Consider the following 22,385-nt stretch of genomic DNA (forward strand, 5'->3'; position numbering starts at 1 on the left):
AAAGGCAGCATACTACAATGTCAAGCTACAAATTTTAACTACAAACCATGTGTAAAAGACCTCTCAAGTTATACTATTTACATTATGCACAAAAGCTGTTAAACAACCAAAGCAAAAAGTTATGTCAAAAGAGCCATGAATCAACACAGATTTGTGGCACCAACAAACACGATTAATTCCTTGCCCACAGATACTCTTAAAGGTACCCTTGGATGGAGATTAATTTGCAGCAATAGTTTTACAATCAAAACGTTTGCATTGGGCAAACATAGGCAGCTCTTGAAAACTATTAGTTTGTTCCCACTTTTAGATTATATAAAACTGGGAGATGCTTTAGTAACTCAAGATTCCAATCAGTGTGAGTTGGTTATTAGTATATTAATCTTTTTTTTGTAAAATGAATTTAATAGTTAATTACCTATTAACTTCAATTCAACAACTCATACTAGAAGTCAGTTCGCATTTCAGCTCGGCTTTCCCTCATTATTTACATAATCAAATTATACATCAGCAATGCATGCTCAATGCAAAATTAAATTCAGCTTTCCCTCATTATTTACATAATCAAATTATACATCAGTAATGCATGGTCAATGCAAAACTAAGTTGTGCTCACAGTGGATGAAGCTGATGACTTATGGCTAGAGGAGTAGATTTTCTATATTCAAGATAGCTTGAATACACCATGTTTATCATCATATGAAAACTTGTATGCTTTTCAATTCACTGGCTGGTAGGTCCAAGCATCCTGTACGGGTTATTCAATAACCAGATAATAAGGCCACATCTCAGAAAGCATTGATTTATCACCATGCTGTCAAGCATCCCCCTTGCCACAATGTTGGTCAAATGCCTCTAACATTGCTTGATTGTACTTTTCCAACTGTTCAAGAAGCATATTTTTGTCAGACAGTCTATTAAATCCCTGACCTTTTTTGACATTTTCTTATATTTCAAAATGTTTGGAATCTTCACATACTGATTGCTATTGGAAAAGAAACATAAATATAACTAATGGCTAGTTATGCACATCCAAGCACTTGAGCAATATGTAACCTTTTCACTCAATGTAGCATGCTTGTTGACCAATTTACTGAGAACTGTTTCTTTGCTGGCAGACACTTCTGCTATTCTCCTTTTCCTAATGAATTCTGCCTGCAAAACAGATATTCACTAATTGTCATCCAAATACTTAGAACATGTCAATCGAGACCTGTGTTCAAACTGATATTCACAATGGAGACCTGTGTTCAAACTTCAAACTGCCAATAGACATGTCACATGATAAAAATGTTACATGTTCATTGTTAAATGTTGAATCAGTTAAACTACCACACCCAATTCTGAGAGTGGCATACCCAACAGATGAAGCCAGGTGCAAGTCCAAGATGTACATGACAGGAGATGACTCTTGGGTGTGGCATCCAAGTGGAAAGGGTCCCGTCTGGGAGATATTAATCTTATCGACAACAACAACAACAAAAATCAAATATCTACCTGGAAACACACATCTAGGTAAACATTTTGGCTAGGTGCAAGTCCTGGGTGTCAAGAGGGAAGAGATTCCCCTTCCTCATGGTATCTAAGCCAAAGGTCGCCCCACAAGGAGGTATTAAACATATCAGAAGAGAAAAGAGATCAAACATATACCTCAGCAAACTTTTCAGCCAGTTTTTTCTCTGCTCGCTCAAGTTCTTGCAATCTGGGAGCCAACTGTGCATTCAAAGCATCAAGTTCCTTTTCTGCTTCTGCACACTTTACCTCCTTCTCTGATTCTATGTTTTTTATTGCCCTCTCCAATTGTTCCACTATAAAGAGAAAATAAAGTAAACAAGCTAAAAGGATGCGGTCTATTTCCACCGATTAACTATAGTGATTCTAAAACTATTATGATTTCCCAGCAATACAAAAACATTGACTTTAAATACCTTCCAATTGAAGTTCAACTCTCTTTGCTTCAAGTGCCCAATCTTCCTTCTCTGCATCTTTCAGTTTTGCCTTATGCGATTTAACATCTTTCTCAACAGTTTTGAACGAATTTATCTGGGAAGAGATAGTAAGGAGACAGCATTACTTGCCAATCATTAGTTTAATCTGAATCAAGAATTTCTATTGCTGTGTGTGTGTATTTAAAGGGAGCAAACCTGCTCCTGCAGGGCCTGCACTAGGGCCAAACTCTTCCTCACTTTGTTGTGTGCCTGAAAGAAGGCAAAAGTCACATACTCATGACAATTCCAGTGCACTGGATGTTCCAAAACTTTACATGGAAACAAAATAACAGTTGTGAAAGAAATAACTCAATTTGATGGAACAACCATACAAATCATAATTTTCTAAGAGGCATGAATAAACTAAAATAATCTCCAACCAGAAACAGACAAAAGTTAAAACCATTGATTTCCTCAAAAGTAAACAATTTCATTATACAAAGTTTTATATGCATATAAATATACAACAGAGTAGTAGTAACGAATTTTATTCAACAAATATTATATAGTGATACTTATTTATCAAAAAATAAATTAATTAAGTGAAAAAACATGCTTAGCTATATCAGCTTTACCTTTGTGTAAGCTCCATTTGTAGTGTTCCACTTTTGATAAGACTCCATTGCAGACTCAACGTTCATTTCTAGTTCTGTTTTGAGGGCCCTCTTTTCTTCCAAAGCTTTCTACACACAATGAAATAGAAAGCACCAATAGCAACATAGATTAAATACATTAAGTTGCTGGTATTGATGTCGAAACTAACTCAATATCTACTGTAATATCACAATTCCCAAACTATATAAAAACTCCTGAAAAAGAATTTAAATCCAAAATCACTATAATTATATAAATTGTTGGAAATGAGAATATTGTAAATCTTACCATAACCATTAATTTCTCTAAGAAACAAAATAAATACATAGGATTACCATACGACATATAACAATTAAAAGCAATTTACATGCAGTTCAATTATTGAATGATATAAGCTTATCCTAGCTGCTAAAAACAGAGTGACATCCAGAGAAATAATCAGACTGCTTTCAGATTCATATGGAAAGGCCCTGGGACATAGCTAACAATTATAAACCTCAATTTGCTACTTGTATTGAAGCCTCTCTTTATAAACAGACACAAAAATGTTCTTGGTTTGTCAGCTACATATTAGATTTTTAGAATTCCAGAACTAGACATCTTTAGTTCTGGTGTGTCCTACAATCAACTGTGACATCACAGTTGAAGAAAAAAGTTGATTCCAGAAAAGATAGATTTTTTGCATATCATTTCTTAACTCCCCTTGAATATATGTGTTTGTAGAATTTGCTGCTTTTAACCCACTCTCAATTGTTTTCCCGTTCCGTGTAACTAATGAGTAAACATCAATTTCTTGATGGAAAATGCAACATGAAAACAAGTTTTTGCAGGTTGAGATAAAGAGCCCTTGTTCTCTTTCTGTATGTGGATAGATGGGAAGAAGGAATGAAACAGAGGAACAAAACAAGATTGAATAGCTAGAAACCAGGATGGTGATTTTTAATTTTATGGAGATTGAATTGAAGCATTCCATGGTGCATGATCCTCAATGCATGCAAACAGGAGTAGCCCTTGAAGAAACTGTCAGAAAACCTATAAACATCAAAATGAGAAAATATACTACTACTTTCTCTTTGTGCCTTTGTGTGGAATATTGCACGTGCTTCCTCTCATTTTTGTCTGTGGAATATTTAACTTATAAATTTGTATGCTTGTATTTGTGCATTTCTCGACTTGCAATTGTGCATGCTATGTGGTAACTTCCACCTGTAATTACCCATGCTGGCATAATCTAGCATCTGCAGGTGCATGTCTATATATTGAGAATGAAATCTCTCCTAGTGCAACTCATTAGTCGTGTATTGTACCATATGTTGTTAAGGAGAAGAACAATACTAGCACTAGCAGCCCTGATATTCAAGGATAAGATTAAAGTTATTACTTAAAAAATGAGAGGACCCAAGATCATACAGCTTCCCCTTGGCTTATCCCAAGCCTTCTAAGAGGCCATCAAGCTGGATATAATGGGTCCACAGTCGATGATCTAATAGAGACTCTAATTGAACTTCTTGGTACCAATATCAAAAAATCAGAAGCACGAATCAACAATATGGTCAGATCCATTTTCAAATAGAAATCAATTTATAAAATCATAATGAAAGTGATACATGATTAAACGGGACAAATCCATTTCTGGCTCATGAACACAGATTCTAAGTAGTCTAAGAATGATTAAAAATTTTCAACTATTTATGTACACATTTAAGTATTTTTCTTATGCACAAACATTCATAGAGCTTCCCAAACTGAAGGTTTTGATGAAAAGAAGAATTCAGTATGGAATACAGAAAGAACATAGCAGAAAATACACAAATTGAGCCTAGAGAAACCCAATGTCAGTAAACTACCAGCGAGTGGGATTGTGCAACCTTCCACTACCAACAAAAATGCAAGTCATAAGATCACAAGGCCATTGGGACAACAGAATGCCTAGAGCGAAGGACTTGTTACAGGAAAGTCAAGACATCATGAAAATCTTGAAGGAGAACCTGCAACAAGCACAGAATCAGCAAAAGCTGTACGCTGATCAACAGAGGACAAAGCATCATTTTGAGGTTGGTGACATGGTGTACCTCAGGTTGCAGCCATTCAGACAGTTTACTCTCAAGAAGAGTGGGGCCAAGAAGCTCAAGCCAAGATTTTATGGACCCATTCAGAGTTACCAGGAGGATTGGGGAGATTGCTTACGAGCTTGAGCTACCAGCTAACAACCGAGTGCATAATGTTTTCCATGTATCCAGACTCAAGAAGGCACTTGGACACAATGTGATTCCTTCAGCTGTGTTACCACCATTGGATGAGGAGAAGTTGATCTTGATAAACAATGCTATTATTGATTTTAGAGAGAAAGTCCTTCAGAAATAGGTCCAGTAGAAGGATTTGCCAGTAAAAGATGCAACTTGAGAGAGTGAACAAATTTTACAACATCCAGAGCTGAAATTGCTTGAAGACAAGCAATTTTGGGAAGGGCAAACTGTAATGTCCCCTTCCTAACCAATCAGCAGGGTGAACCATTAGCCTAGTCAATCAAGTTCCCACAGGTCAATGGGTAAGCAGATAAGGAACTCAGGGGGCGTCTATCGGTTTGGACATAATTTTATATTATAATGGAGTCCAAGGCTTTATAATTAAATAACATGGAATCTTAAGTGAAAATTAAATATATTTCGCTTATCTTAATTATTATGAAGTAAGTTTATTGAGGGTCCCACCCTCATAAGCTATTTTTAAAAAGTGGGAAATTAAAAATTAAAAGGGAGATATAAGGATTTTAAAAGTTAATTGAATTAATACCTAGAGGTGCGTCCAAATGGGAGATAAGGGACTTCAAAATATTAATTAAATCAGTGTTCCATGGGGATGCGTTCCCCCCCCCTTTTGGGTCGCATCTCGAAGACGGGAATGTTTATGGGACCAGGACGCAACGTCTCCTGCCGTCTCGCCACCACCACCGGAGCTCCGTCAGAGACGGGGAAACGTCTCTACGTCTCCAAGTTTCCTTGGGAGACTCCCAAGCATCTCCTTGGGAAACTTCTAGGCGTCTCCAAGTCTCCTTGGGAAAATCCCAAGCATCTCCCATCTGACGTCTCCAAGACTCCTTGGGATACTCCAGGACGTCTCTTAAGGTGCAAGGAGACTTGCAAGAGTCTCCTGTTCGAACACATCAGACTCAAAAAGCAATTGAAATCCTTTTTTTTTTTTAATTTTGAGCGATTTGAGCATTTTGTCATTTTGTCTTTTGTAATGCTATTGCTATTGCTACTCATTATAATGATGTATCATGTAATCATCATTATAGACTTTGTGATATCAGATATTAATATGATATTTTAATAATAGAAATCTCCAATTTAACAATTTCATTTGTCAAATTTGAAATTTTATTTAGCAATTAGCATTCAAGAAATCTTTGTATTTAGATTTAATATTTCAAATTTTGCTATTTTGTAATTTTACTAATTTCCTGTAGTTCATTTGAAACGTAATTCTTATACTGTTATACTTCTTTTCACAACTAGTTTTTCAAGTACCATAAGTATATGTATAATTATATCAGCACCACCACCCTACCATCCCCAAACTTAGGCCCTTTGTCCCCCCGTCCCCGAAACCTGTCCCCAACGGTCGTGGAACACTGAATAAAATAGAAAATGTTTGCCTCCAAAAGTGGGCATTCAAACTAGTGTAATGTCCCCACTTTGAAATAGGATTTAATAATAAAATTAAAATAAAAAGAATTAAAAATTAAAATATAAAAGAATAAAATTAAATATAAATAAAATTTAATTAAGTTAATGAATGGTCAAAAGGAATGAAATGAAAAATTGTGACTCCCTCTAACATGAGATATAAAAGGGGGAAGAGAACCTCATTTGAGAGGGGAGAGGGAGGAGGAAAAGAATGGAGCCTATAAATCAAGGAAGAATCAATGGAAGAAGTAAGGAATGGGAAGTAAATAAGGAAGTGACTCTACCAAAGGATGGTTGTGACTCTTTCAAAGGGTTGTGACTCTTTCGAAAGGGTGGTGATTGTGAAAGGTTGTGACCATTACAAAGGGCAGACATGATGAAGAGGTGTGACCCTCCCTTACATTGGAAAATATAAGGGAAGTAGGTTTCATATGATAAAAACATCGTCGCATAGCAGGAGTTCTTATAAAGCAGTAGATCAGACCTGAACCGTGATACTCTAATCTCTTGTGGGCAAAATCTAAGGTGATTCAGAAAAGAGACATTAAAATTGGTATCAGAGCACCATTCCTGCCAGCCTGAGGAAACAGAGAGCAGATTGTAGTCATACCATTACAAGTATGAATCATTGTTGATTAAGAGGAGAAATGCCAAACATAAAATGATTAATAAGTAATAATGTGCAGCAATAAAGGATGCGTAAAATATGTTAAAGAAATATTGTAACAATATTATTGAGGTGGCAACAAATGATGGCAAATCAATTCTGATTGACAAAAAGCTGATTGATAAAGAAGTTTTGAAGATAGTTTAAAAAGCAATTAATATAAACAAACAATGAAGAGAAAGCAGCGATTAAGATAAACTCAGCAATTATGTGTAAAGACAAACTATTAATGGTTAGTGATTAATAAAACATAAGCGATTGATATGGAGCAATGAATGTTGCCATTATCTTCTTTGATGAATATGAGGCTATCTTTGAATTCAGAGAATGTGGTAGTGATAATTTGCTAAATACACTTTTTAATATGATGGATCAGACACAGCAATACAAAAGTATAGAGCGATGATTATATTTAAAGCAAAGTTACCCCGAGTTTCCGGGACGGGGACAGCAGGGGACGGCGGGATGCATTTCCGGGATGGCAATTTTTTTTGCCAAATTTGGGGACGGCGGGGAACGGCAAAGGGGACGGCTATATAAAATATAGGAAAGATTTAAAACATATAGGAAAATTTCAAAATTCTAAATGTTCATATGAAAACATGGATAAAGCATGCATACATACATTATGTTCATATGAATACAATAAAACATGGATATAGCATGTGTATGATACTATGAAAAGTTGAAAACATTTTAGAATGTAAATTCTGAACATACAACATTGTTAATACTCAATAGACAATATGCAATTATGCATTCATAAATCAGAATTTCAATTCATTCAAATTGTTAATATGCATATCAATAGACTCAGAGGTTAAATTTTCCCTACTTCTATCGACACAATTTCCCCCCATATTTTTCAACGGGGGTTTGGGGGCAGCGCCCCTTGCGCGTTGGGTGTTATTTTTCTATTGACTCGCCGAGTTTGGCGATTTTCTAATCTGTGTCAAAATGCCCAAAGGCTACACTGCTGCCATATAGTTTCATTGTCAAAATTATGAATTAAATTAATAAATTTAAAATTTAATTAATGTTATCTTTTAATTTTTTTTATTTTTAATAACAATTTGAATTAATAAGGGGCCTATATAAGAAAATTTAAATAAAAAATTGAAAATACAACTTTTTTAATTTTTTTGATATTTTTTAAGGGCCTTAGAATGGGGGACGTCTGGCCATCCCCGAGACGGATTGGGGACGTCCCAATCGTCCCCGGGACGTACGGATGTCCCCCAGAGCTAGGGCAAGCCTCCCCCAGTTTCGAGAACATCCCCTAAAAAAACAAGGCAATTTGGGGACGGGGGGAAACATCCCCTGGCCGTCCCCAAGTCCCCGAAACGTCCCCGGGTAACACTGATTTAAAGATATCGCTTATATATAAAAATGAAGCAGCAATGATTAATGTTTAAGAGCAGCATACAAAAAAGCAGTGCTATTATTTATTATGTTAAAGACAATGATTCTATATTATGGCAGCAATTATTCAAAAGTAGATCAACATGGAGCAGCAATTACAGTTTACAAACAATGATTAAATACATTAGGTATAAGGCAGCGCTTATATCTAAAACTAAGGCAGCGATCAGTATTTGAGTTTAATAATTAATATAAGGAATTGTTTATGAAGCCGACCCAATGTGAAGTGCTTCATATAAAGACAAAATTCAAAAGACACGAGGAGGCAGTGAGTGAAGTGGCAACAATTTGCTTAATGAGAAGTGATCAAGATTACAATAAAAGCAGAGGTTAATAAATGCAAAGGCAGTGATTAATTTAATGAAAGGAAGAGATAAAAGTTTAAGAGCGACGTTTGAATAAAGAACATATTTTAAAGCAGCAATTATAATGTGAGCAACAATTAATACACAACAACTAAAGTGGATTAGAAGCAACAATTCTTTATGAAAAGACAACAGTTCATAAGGAGAGGGTAGAAATTTATTATGCTTGTTTAGGGCAACATTTTAGCTTAAAAGAATGAATTAACAAAAGGGCATGTCTATTCATAAGATTGTGTCTATTCATATCAAAACTCGCTGCGAGTCAGGTGAGTTTCCTGAGTTGGTGAGTCGAGTGAAGCTCAGCGAGTTTTGGTAGCTCGTGACTCGAACTCGGTGAGTTTTTCGCATAACTCGCATGACAGAAAAACTCGCCAAACCCGAGCTCAAGGACTCGCGCCGCGGCAGGTCACGTTTTGACTCGACTAGACAGATTTTGGACACTGACTCTTCTCCGATCACTCTAGCAAAGATCAATCCCGAGTCTGAGTGGAACACTGAGTCTACTGATCTCATCTTCACTGAGAAGGACCATGAGTGGGTTGTGTTGAGACATGGACCAACTAGGACTCGAACCTAGGACCTTCCATATGTTGTTGGAGTGCTCTACCACTGAGCTACTAGCCCCTCTTGGACCAATTCATCGTCGGTCCGAGTGTGGCTTATCTCCAACACCAACACCCCCCCTTAAGCCACACCTCTTGTGTGCTTGGGGCTCCTAGCCTGGACCTGGCTCTGATACCATGGTGAGACGTGGACCAGCTAGGACTCGAACCTAGGACCTTCCATATGTTGTTGGAGTGCTCTACCACTGAGCTACTGGTCCCTCTTGGACCAGTCCATCGTCCGTCCGGGTGTGGCTTATTTCCAACACCAATAGGTTGACTAGGCAAACAGAGAGGTTGAGGTTGTGGCTATGGCAAAGGAGGATAGAGCACGATCCGGCACAGGCACAACTGATGTTGATCATTGTGGCACCTCACAGGCAGAGACTATGGCTACTCAGTCATCCAAGACCTACCTTAGACGCCTTTGTAGGAGGTAGACAAACTACTCTAAGGCTAAGGCTGAGGATGAGCTAAAGCCTAAGCCATAGACTTGTTTTTGTTTACAGTTACATATATGTTTGAGAACATTTGATGTCATGGATTTTATATACATTTGACAACATTTATAACTCTATATATCTATGTTTTCTATTTCCTTCAGCTACAATTTACATTTCTACGCATGTGATGGATGTATGTGATCAAATTAGCTTCAATTTGATGATGTTATAGTGTCTTTAAGCTTTATTCAATAATGGGTGCATGAAACAAGTTTTAAATCGTTAAAAATCTCTAAATTTCAAGGGTTTTTTTAATTTTGTCAAGTCGTTGTTGGGTCATAGCCGAGTCACGAGTCAAGTCGGCCTTGCCGAGTCTGAGCCAAGTCCGAGTCTAGGAACTTTGATTCTAAGGGATGTCTCCCTTCAATTCAAAGGCATAAGCTATAACTGTGAAGTGAAGTTGGCAAGAAGTGAAGTGAGATGATGTGAGAGAGGTGTGTGGAATAAAAAGGAAGATATATTAAAAGAGATGTGTATAGAGATTTGAAGAAAAGTTGAATAGAGATATATGAAGAAGAAGTAAAGATTAAGTAAAGAAAGTTGGAGTGAATAAGATTCAGATTTAGAAAAGATTTATGAATAGACTTGAAGAAGACTTTTGAAGCAGACTTATGAGAGCTTATGTGCAGATCTATTAAAGAATTATGAGCAGATATAAAGCAAATTTAATAGAAGAATTTATAACAGGTTTGCAAGAAGAGTTCATGCTTATATAAAAAGGAAGTTCATACAAAACTTGGAGACAGGTTTATGACGGATCCATAGAGAAAAATATAAGTACATTTGAAGGAAATATGCAATTGTTTGAAGTATTTATGGCAAATTTATAAATAAGAGTTTATGCAGATTTGTGCAGCATTCATAGCAGATTTGTGGAAGAGATTTATTGTGAATTGTAGAATAATAATTACCCTAAGAGATGGATCTAGTCTTGGTTGGACGTTCTTGCCTCTTGTCTTCAAAGTGATGAACTAATTACTCCAATAGTTGGATCTGGTCTTGGTTGGACGTTTCTACCTCTTGTGGACTAAGTGATGAATTAATTACCCCCAAAGATGGATTTGGTCTTGGTTGGATGCCCCTACCTCTTGTGGGCTATGTGATAAATTAATCATGCCAAGAGATGGATCTGGTCCTAGTTGGATGTTTCCTACCCCTTGTGGACTAAGTAATTAATTGATTACCCCAAGGGATGGATTTGTTTTTGGTTGGACGTTACTACTGCTTGTGGGATGTGATGCAAATGGCCATGACTTGGATATTGCACACTCTCAGCCTTAGTTGTGTTGGGCAGTTTAATGGTGGCCTGTCAAGTTCCTCCCAAACTAAGAAATGATTGGTTACAGGTTAATAAGCTAGTCATAATGTTTATTGTAACATGCTTGTTCACTATGCCTACATATATTCATGTGAATGCTTCGTGATTTTATGTGTATGCTTCATATTTGGTTCAGACTTTATGTATTTTCAGGACGTCTACTCTATGTGCGCATTAGGCCTTATGTCTCGAATATGCTTCGCATCATGTTTGATGTGTTTTCCTATGTTACCCTGAGTATCCGAGGCTGGGACAAGGGACGATGGGACGAGTTTCTAGGACAGCAAATTTTTTTGCCAATTTTGGGGGCGGTGGTGGAACGGCAAAGTGGACGGCTGTGTAAAATATAGGGAAATTTTTAATGTTCATATGAAGAATAGATAACGCATGTATATATACATATCCATACAAAAGCATGGATAAAGCATGTATATGTACATTATAGAACCTTAACATACCACATTTGTGTTCAGAATTCATTGTCAATACTCAACATGCATTTATAATTCATAATTCATTGTCAATACTCAATATGCATTCATAATTCAAAATTCTTTGTCAATATGCCAACACTTGTTTGCATGTAGTTCATTGTTTCTTTCTAGTTGAAAGATATTTTGATAGTATTCCATTACTATTATGACCTACAACGGCTTCTTTATGCAGTACCAAGTTTTGGGTGTTTGTGAAACTCATTACCAAGCTGTTATTCATATTTCTGAGTGCTTTTGGCTATGATTCAGACATGTTTACCTTTCATATCAGTGAAAATTACCTAATCAAAATTACCTCCCAAAAATTTATTAAATGTTTGTAAATATAATGCAACATGCCTTCCAAAATGTGGGCAACCAATAAGATTTGAATATGTAATCTTATTTATTGAAACAAATTGAACAAAAATGGCAACCATCAATATTTCACTCTCAAAATACAATTAATCCCCCATACTAGAAATGTACTATTGATGAGGTGTGTGGACCACAAAAAGAAATAAAAAATGTTTTTTAAGCATTTTGGCCTTTTTTATTTTTAAATGTACTGGGAGAAGGGGGACGACTGGCCATCCCCGAGACAGTTAGGGGATGTAATAGGTGTCCCAATCGTCCAAGGGACAGGGAGACGTCCCCTTTGAGAATCACTGTCGTCCCCAAGTTATCAGGATGTTTCCCACAAATTTTGCAATTTTGCAGACGTCGAGGGGACGTCCCTTGGCAATCCCCGAAACCTCCTCGATACAAGGATGGGAGATTTTAGCCCAGGGATGCTTCCCCAGGTAATGTAGGTGTTTTCAGCAAGTTTATTTTTTGTGTATTTCAAAAGCCATTTCATTTTGGGAATCGTTTGAACACTCCATGATCATTGCTTCAGGGCAAGCAATCTTGGGTGGGGCAGACTATAATGTCCTCACTTTGAAATAGGATTTGATAATAAAATTAAAATACAAAAAAAAAAAAAAAATTTAATTAAAATATAAAAGAATAAAAATAAGTATAATTAAAATTGAATTAAGTTAATGAATGGTCAAAAGGCATGAAATGAAAAGTTATGACTCCCTCAAACATGAGATATAAAAGGGAGAAGAGAACCTCCTTTGAGAGGGGAGAGGGAGAAAAAGAAAGAATGGAGCATGTAAGTCAAGGAAGAATCAATAGAAGGAAGGAACGTGAAGTAAATAAGGAAGTGACTCTTACAAAGGGCATAAAATAATGAAGGGTAGCGACTCTTTCGAAAGGGTGGTGATTTTGAAATGTTGTGACCATTACAAAGGGCAGACATGATGAAGAGATACGACCCTTCCTTACATTGGAAGATATAACCCTTCCTTAATCTTGTAATCTTCTTAATAAATTCTGGAAGAGGTCTTTACAGAGTTGTTGCTCAAATTGAGGTTGCAGCCTCGGATGGTTTGAGGAGGTGCTTCCTTGAGAGTTGGTGCTCTTTGTATTTTGGGTTGTAGCCCTTTTTCATTGTTATGAAAGCAATTTGTGCCATGGTTTTTTACCCTCTTGGGTTTTCCACGAGATAAAATCTGTGTCTCTGTTTCTCTTGTTACAAGCTTTTATTTTTGTTTCAACTTTTTAATTGTGTTAAAAACACTGATTCACCCCCCCTCTCAGTGTTTTTCTGTTTGTTTTCCAGATTATTCATTCAAGTTATTGTCTTTTTGGAGTTTTGGCCGCAGGTTCTTCTAGAGCAATATTCTGGTTAATGAGGACAAAATCCCTCATTAATGGCATTTCCTGTGCTGTTGAAAGATACGATCTGGGAGATATGTGACTATCATCCTACAGGCAACAAGTGGATCAATCAGAATAATTAATTCAATCATTTACAAGTCTGTTGCAGATTTGTGGAGGCTGATTTACAGGTTTTGGAAGGGTTTTATCAGGCCAAGTTGGGCGATTACGGCTGCAAGCAATCTTCAATCAATTCACTGGCATTTGGCATTCATAATTGCAGGTGTAGCCCCCAGATCTGAAGAGTTGCATGTCTGATTTTATGACAGCAGTAGTTTCCAGCCAACCACTTATTCTGGATATGTTTGACTTGGATTTGTAAGGGTTTTTTATTAACTAGGTTGCTGATACATTGTTAAAAATTTCAGTATTTTGATCAGCATTTAGATCTGAAATTTTCAGCTTCAAATTGTATGTTGTTGGTGCATTTTCAGAATTCCATATTTGCTGTAAATTATTGTAAAATTCAGCTGAATCATCAAAAACAAAAAACAACAAACCCTTCTGCACCTTTTGTCTAGTCTGAAAGACCATGCCAAAAAAAATGAGATAGCATTTTTAATCTAAAAAGAACAACAAGGGCAGCACACTTCACAGTCATAAAAAGACTGCAACTGATCGTCTTAAAAGATGAAATACCAATAGCTTTAACATCCATCCTGATGGGTCTCCAGGTCTTTTTCTCTTATTCAAGACATTGGAACATGCTCAAATCCATTCTTGATTACAAAGTGCTGGTTTCATGTTACCTCAATTTGGCCATGTCAGTTGCTGTTACAAATGACAGCTTTGCTTGTGCTGAAACACATGATAGCTACATACATGACAACCTCATTCAACCACGAACCCAGAAATCTCTATTTTTTGAAAAAACAAACATAAAAGACAAAGTTTTGTTGGGGATTCATCACCATTCTACCACCCAGAGTTTAATTTTGACAACAATTTACATGTTTTTTGTGTATTTTACCATAAAATACTTGCAATCTTACCCCATATCCCTTGCCTTGCATTTTTAAAAGATTGCAATTAATTTTAATAAATATACATAATTTATATATAGAATATGTAAAACATATATCAAAAAATGCTACGATAAGTGGTGGCTGCCCCTTTAGTTTGATCAGTAAATTAGAATTGATGCAAATGTGTGCACCATAAAGTTCAATTTCAAAAAAAAAACTCGCTCAAATTTTGATTGATAGCCATTTAAGGGCCATACAATGTACGTTCTCCTAATCAACTGTAGACTTATTTTGATTATCCTCTTGCCTCTGAGTGATCGCATGAAATTACATGAACACATGTACATACGTAGTGATCAGATTTCAAATCGCACCTACTAATTAGGAAGTTTCAAGTGAGCACTATTTTGCCTTGCTATGTAATGTGTTACATAGAACAACTTCCTAGCTTTCTCTTCGGTGCACTATTTTGCATTGCTCAGAATCTGACCCTTCTTACCAACCCATAAGTGTTCTTGCTCTCCTATTCTGGTTGCCCTTACCTTCCACTACAGCACCATGTTTTCCACTTCCTTTTCAAAAGTTACCAAATCCTTACATGAAAACAACATTGGACCTGCATCTTCATCATCTAGCATGTAAGGTTTAAAGCTATGTCATCGCATTTGCCAAATTTTCGGCTTCAGGTTCGAAATTTGGCAAACCTATAAAAATTTCATAAAATTTGTATATGTTCATAACAAATTCGTACAGCAGAAATATGAGTTTTGTTTTGTAGGGTTCCGGCTGAAGTTGAAGTTTGTCCATCGTACAACTAAAGTTGTGTTGACATGTTTTTTATGACAACGCCTAACATAGAATAAAGTTGCCTAACGGTCATTTCACTCTCTCTTGATCAAAGTATGATTGTATGCTAAGATTGCAGTAAGTTCAAACAATCAACTCCAAGGTTCCTTTATGCTACGGACGTGACTCAATTGGTGGATGTGATATGCTAGTAATCCAAGGGGACTTACATTTGAATCATTCTTTCAATCCTTTGTTGTGGCTTGGAACTTCATCATCGAATATGGCGATTTTGCGATGCTTCTGCTTCTGCTTCGAAATCAACTAAAACTAAAGGGGAAAGGGTTAGAGGATCTAAATCTACTCCTAAGGGCAGTGATATCAATAGATAATGCTTTAGTGGACAAATTCCAAATAAACCAAGCTCTGCTTCACTAAGATTAACTACAACTCCGCAAGAACCGAAACAATCTTCTAAGAATGTTGAAGGATTTTCACATTGAGAAAGTGCATTTGAATATCCAACACAACGCAATCCAAACGACTATTCACAATCGAACTTAGCATAAATTTGGGGGTTCAGGCTAACTTTACATTGCATCTTATAATCAAAAAGATGCAAAAAGTATGAACCATGGAAATTCATCAAACACCATTACATTCTTCATTGAAATCAAAGCACTTTATCTAACAACTGAGAAAATTAAATTCTACTCTAAGTGAGGAAGGTGAAACCATGCAAGTTTTGAAAAAATAACTTAAGTGGACACCATCAAAGAACAATGTTACACTGTTATTATCTCAAAAACTTATCGCAACAATTTCATACAAATCTCCCTCCGCTTTACAAATGAGGGGGTCACCCCTTTATATAGGTTTCATGCCTTAGCTAAATGCAAAACTCTAATTAGGGTTTTCCCTTAAAGATTCCCCACACATGATGCAACAAGGTGGGAATCAATAATAAATGCCCATTATGCCCATTAACAATTAATTACAATCCTACCAAAAATGGCACCCATAAAGTATTAATTAACCATTACATTCAACAAGTGCCCACTATGCAATGAATGTATCCTCATGCAAAAAGCCCATTGTGCAATAAAGATTCCTCCATGCAAAATTGCCCCATAATGCCATAAATGCACCATCACCTCCACTTGCGACAACTGCATGCAAAAGATGCTCCATTAATTTATCATGCGTCGACCCGACTGCCACTTGGCAAGAAACCCCTGGAGAGAGAAAACTTTACCTAGGAAGAATTTTCTTAAAGTTTTGAATTTTCCTTGTTCCAAGGAAGCTTTTCCATCAATTTTGCATATCTCCTTTTTTTAAGAGATTTTTCAAAATTAGAGTTCCAAGGTCCAGGAGAGAAAAAATCATCTCACGAATCCAAATTTATTAGGCCCTTTTTTATGCTCAAAAATGGATTTTTCAAAATTTTGCCCAAGGGGAATTTTCTTGTTCAATTTTTCCTTGATTTCTTTCTTGCCTTAGAAATTTTATCATCAATTCATCCTTGGGTGTGATTTCTTCCTTGCTTAGAATTCCATCTTGAAGGAAGGAATTTCCAACACTCAACCAAATTTTCACCTTTTCCAAGAATTCTATCATGAAGGAAGTAATTTCCAATAGTCAATTTTTCACCTTTCCTGGAATTCTATCCTGAAGGAGGAAATTTCCAAAACTTAGTCAATTTTTTCACCTTTTCCAAGAATTATGTCATGAAGGAAAGAATTTCCAACACAGTCAATTTTTTCTCTTTCCTAGAATTTCTTCTTCTTGGGCGCAATTCTTCCTTGAGGAAGGAATTTTTTTTGAATTTTGAACCTTTCTTCCTGAACCTTGATTTTTACGTCTTACTTCCAACCTTGGGCACATTTTGGAATTGGAGAAAAAATTCTTGAAATTTGTTCCTTGAGGAAGGAATTTTTGTGCTCTTTGAATTCATCATGTCCACAAGAAGCTTTTTGACCAATTTTTTACATCTATTTTTAGGAATTATTGCCAAATTTGGGTTCCACGGTCCAAGTGAGAGAAAATTCTCACTTAGCCAATTCTAAAGAATATTTTGAAATTCGGACGAATTTTGATGCCTAAAAGAGGATTTTTCAAATTTTTCCTTGAGGGGAATTTTATTTTTCAATCTATCCTTCACCTCCAATTTCTTCTTTGCCTTGAAAATTTTCATCTTTTGTCTTGGGTGTGTAATCCTCATCATGGAGGAAATTTCAACTTTTCAAGCTTTTCCTTGACATCTTGATTTTGACACTCCATTCCACACTTGGGCACTATTTTCACTTGGTCAAGGAATTCTTGATTTTTCTTATTTTCCATGCCTTCTTGATTTTGGCACTCTATTCTTGACTTGGGCACTATTTTCACTTGGTCAAGGAATTTGGCCCTTTTGAAACTTTCCATGACTTAAGTCATTTTGGCGCTCTATTCCTGACTTGGGCGCTATTTTCACTTGGTCAAGGAATTTGGCATTTTTGAAACTTTCCATGACTTAGTCATTTTGGCGCTCTAATCCTGACCTTCCAGATTTAGGAGTGTTCAGGAATGCTCAGTCTTCAATATCTGCCTGCGGAGAACCTGCCACAAATAAACTTTCTGTTGGATTTTGCCAAGATCAAGAGGTCAATGAAATGTACAAGATAGAGACACAATATAGGACAAGAATAAATTGTATTCTCATCAATAGAAAATGATCAACAATCAACTGGATTATCACCCATACAATGAATAGAGGCTTGCTTATATAGGCAAAGCCATATGGATGTATGAGCACACAAATATGACATGTGGCTCAATAAGAAACAAGGGTAGGTAGGAAATAGGTGTGGGTAGGTAGGAGAAATAATATAATATTCCACATGAGGTGGATCACCCACTGAAGGTGGAATTATCACTCCACAATAAGTGGATATGATAGTGTAATAACAAGATCAACACCATAAGAGGTGGAATTTCTCCTACACACACTATCCCAATGTGGCACAAACACCCAAGTGTCTCATATCCAAACTACTATGAAATGCATTATCCTAAGTAAACTTAAGTAAGTGTAATAATATCCATGATGAATTATTATTTACACCAACACCCCCCCTTAAGTGCAACTTAGGGGAAGCACTTAAGTCTACAATGCAACTAAGCAATGCAAGATGGGTCCCGGCTACGAGGCCATGTTAGGTACCCATGAACAAATGCAAATGCATGCAAACCAATACAATGAAATCTCTCACAAAGTGGGGAAAGAGAGAAAAACCCAATGGGAAAAAACCCTCCCCCAAAAAGAGAGATGAAAGCTATACAAAAGAACTCTCATAGAAGAATGTGAGGAACAAAACCCCATGTGAGGAAAAAGTCCCCCCCATATGAGAGAAGAAGAGAAGTCAAACTGTGACCCCCCCTCAATGGAGAATCTGCACCAATGGAAGAAGCTCGATGTATGAAGAAACTGCTCCACGAACGTCGAACAACATTCCTCCCCTTAGGAAGAAACAAAACCAAAGGTGTATCCATGAAGTCTCCCCAATCATGAAGGGAAGATGTATGAAGAAAACTCATGATGAAAGGAATCTCTGAAAACTGCTCAAGTGTCCCCATGTCGATGCTAAAAGATACCCCCTCCAAAGGTGGTGAACTGCTCCACACTACTGAAAAAGGAACTCCAACATCTAGTGAAGATGAGTGTAGAACAATATCCAAAGACTCATGTGTCTCCTCAAAGCATAAAGAGACCTCCAACTGTTGTACATAAGTATCCACAATCATGTCAACCTCGAAAGAATGATCATGTAGAGAATGAACAAGAGGGTCAGAGTGTGCCCCCGCAACAATCGAAGAAGGATCATCTTCATCAAAGAGAAGATGAATGTCATCAATGATGTCTCCCAAATCTGCAATGTAGGATTCCACAAACAAACCTGCAATGTCTGTCAAGTAATCATCCCATGAATCTGAAGCTGGAAGACAATGTATATCACATGAAGGCAAAACTGTCGCACTATCTGCATCATCAGGTGCAATAGGTGATGTGATATCAATATGAGGAGATGAAATACAAGACTCAAGAACTAGGTTACATGTGAAAATCCCCATGTTCAAGTGTCCAAAGTTCTCCTCAAAGTCTGAACCATCACAATAAGTGTGATCATCATGTGTAGAATCATCAAATGTGAAATCATCATCATCAACAAAATCTGAAAAGGAGTATAACCGAGATGCATGATCAACCACCCCAGTTGCAATGATAGCTCTAGTCTCCATGTCTCTAATGAAAACTGAGTCAAGTGTGAACTCCACAACTCTCTTAGTTGCGCCATGTGTGATTTGATAGATAGAAAGGAGATTGTTTGTCAAGTGGGGTACACACAACACATCATTGAAGGAGTTATCCCCAATGTCAATAGATCCTTTCCCAATCACATCCATGTATGTATGATTGCCCATCAAAATCTGTGGCATGGTGCAAGGCTCAAATGTAGAGAACATAGACTGTGAAGATGCCATATGATGGGAAGCCCCTGAATCTAGAAGCCATCTCTCTGAATTATGATTTGTTGTAGCACATAGAGCTTTTCCTTTTCTTGTTCCAAAAGAGTGAGTTTTTCCACTTGTAAAAGCCATGAATGCTTGCCCTTTTCCTTTTGAATGTGAGGAAGTGGAAGTTGATGAATCATCCTTCTTGTAGACTTTAGGCAAATCAATGTTATGCTTTTTGATGATATGTGTGAGTTCATCAATCTTCTTAGAATGGCAACAATGTTCCTCATGACCAATCTTTTTACAATAAGCACAAGTAGGTCTCTCCCTCTTTGGTGAATTATCTCTCTTGGAAGAGGATGAATCTCCTTGTTGTGGAGAAGATGGTGCTTTTTCTTTAGGCTTTGATTGCCATTTCTTCTTGTTTGAGTTGTCCTTTCCTTGATTTCCTTTGTTCCCTTGATTTGCCACTAATGCTTGAGACTTAGAAGAAGCCTTAAGAATGCCCATGCTTATCAACTTAGTTTGTTCCATCATCAACATTTCATTGAAAGCATCAAATGTAGGCATTTTGTAGCTTGAACCCATTGTCAGCCTATGAGTTTGGAAACTAGAAACAAATGCTGCATATTCTTGTGGAAGCTTGCCTATCAAGTTGAATATCAATTGAGTATCCTTCTTATCAATGCCACAATCTTTGAGTTGTGCCCTCAACTCATTTGCCTTAGTGACATAATCTTGTATAGTATCAAAGTTCTTGGGATCTAACATGGTTAGATCACTATCAATTTGATATCCCCTAATCTCATCAACTTGACCATACAAGTCTTGAAACTTTTGCCAAGCATCCTTGATTAGAGTGCATTTATCAATATGGAAAATGAGATCCTTTGATACATACTTTCTTAAGGTACCAATTGCCATGACATTTTTAGTGAGCCAATCTAAGTGACCAACTGGATCAGCTGGAGCAACAATAGTTCCATCAATGTAATGAGTGAGTCCTTTTTCCATAAGTTTACTCCATGCATCAATTTTCCAAGTAGCATAGTTATGTGGAGTTAAGAGAGGAAACTTAGAACCCATAGCAGCAAAAAGGAAGGAACACAAGAGCACAAAAACACAAGAGCACAAGAGACACCCCCCAAATTCAATCAATCAAAGTACCCCCCCAAAAGTGATGATTTTGGCACTTTATACTTAGTGCAATTACAATGAGCCACTTGCAAAACAAGGCAAAGTGGACTTATGATGCAAATTTTACAACTTCTCAAATGAGATACAAGAGACTTCAATCAATAGTGCAATGAATCTAACTGAGATTCAAGCAAATATACAAGTACCAAGAGAGCCAAAAATGGCCTAAATCTGAAAGTACAATTTCTACTTACAATGGCATCAATATGATAGCATCATGTGAAAGTAGACGAAAAAATACGCACTTTCAAAAAAAATGGCACCTAAAAAGGAGGTCGGATGACCCCAAACGAAGCCTCTGAAGTTGCAAAAACTGGGATTATTCAAGGACAGTCACCAAAAATTGCATTTTTTGAAAAATCCGTGCATCAAAATCAAAAAATTCTTTCACCACTATGGAGAGGACAAAATTCTAGCCCATTTCAAAAAAAATTGCACCCAAAAAGGAGCAAAAATGAGCAAGTTATGGCCATTTGAAGTTGAACTGCAAAATCAAAAATGCAAATGAGAAGGGGTCCAAAAATTTTCAAACCCTGCTGATGTGGCGCTGATGTCAGCAATTCACGTGATTAAATTTGACGGCTGTATGACCGTCGCAAAAACTTCGCCCTCTGTTGACTGGATGTCCGTACTGTACGGACAGATCACGTGGACAGCTGACTGTATATTCCGTACTATACGGATTTGCTGACTGGGCGAGCTGATTCGGCAGGTGATGTGGCGTCCGTACGGTTGATGTGGCATACTGAAAAGGCTAACTCTGCGTACGGAAGATACCCGCGAGTCAGTGGCCGCCTGCCACGTGGCGGGCGCGGGTCCGTCTATCTGAGGTGGTTGCCGGAAAAGTTTGTTGTCCGGTGGGCGGAACGGGCACTGCCAGAGGCCGAGATGCCGGTGTTGGGCGGAGGAGCTGGCGGAGCCGAGAGCCGGACTGTTGGAGCCGGCGCCGGAGAGGAGATCCGGGCCCAGGAGTGGTGGTGAGGGCCGGCAGGAGGAACCTAAGCGCTGGCGGGGACACAGCACGGCGACCGACAGTGGGTCATTGCGAGTGGAGCTTCGGCGGCAAGAACAGCCTCAGCACGGAGGACGGGCACGGGCGGCAACGCTGTGCTGTCCGGACGGCAGGCAGGTACGCAGGTTGTCAGACCTGTAACCTGCGTAGGACAGGTACGTTCGGCACAGGGGGGTCTGCGGACCCCCCAAAAACCAGTTTTTTTTATTTTTTTTTATTTTTTTTTTATTTTGGATTTTCAAAAAAAAATTTTGATTTTTTTAATTTTTGAAAAAAAAAATTTCAGAAAATAAAATTTATTTATTTTTTTCGAAAAATACAGTAATATTCCGAAAATCCGTACGATATAGCAAAATTGGAGAAAAAAATTTTCTCACCAAAATAGGCCAACTTTATAACCAAAATTCATGGAAATGGCCTTCTGGACGCAATGGCGGGGTCGGATCTGGTCTAGGACGCTTCCAAAAGATGCTGCTCCTCAGATCTGCCTCTTGACGTCACAATAATGCCTCTTCAAGACGAATCAATGAAACCCCAATAGCT

The 22,385-nt window shown here is 37.4% G+C and overlaps 1 protein-coding gene across 1 annotated transcript in view; it reads right to left on the reverse strand.

Moving 5' to 3' along the window:
• Window positions 1-363: 363 nt before the first annotated feature.
• The window catches only part of LOC131060878 (kinetochore protein NUF2 homolog), a 52,520-nt gene continuing 30,498 nt past the window's right edge, over window positions 364-22,385 (reverse strand). The window contains exons 5-10 of the mRNA XM_057994289.2: window positions 2,564-2,671; window positions 2,145-2,198; window positions 1,929-2,043; window positions 1,651-1,808; window positions 1,057-1,155; window positions 364-883 (exon numbers count right to left, since the gene is read on the reverse strand). Coding sequence (XP_057850272.2) covers window positions 818-883; window positions 1,057-1,155; window positions 1,651-1,808; window positions 1,929-2,043; window positions 2,145-2,198; window positions 2,564-2,671 — 600 coding nt within the window. The 3' untranslated portion in view covers window positions 364-817. The remainder of the gene's footprint in view (window positions 884-1,056; window positions 1,156-1,650; window positions 1,809-1,928; window positions 2,044-2,144; window positions 2,199-2,563; window positions 2,672-22,385) is intronic.

Source organism: Cryptomeria japonica, chromosome 5 (assembly GCF_030272615.1).
Source record: "Cryptomeria japonica chromosome 5, Sugi_1.0, whole genome shotgun sequence".
Classification (NCBI taxonomy): Eukaryota; Viridiplantae; Streptophyta; class Pinopsida; order Cupressales; family Cupressaceae; genus Cryptomeria; species Cryptomeria japonica.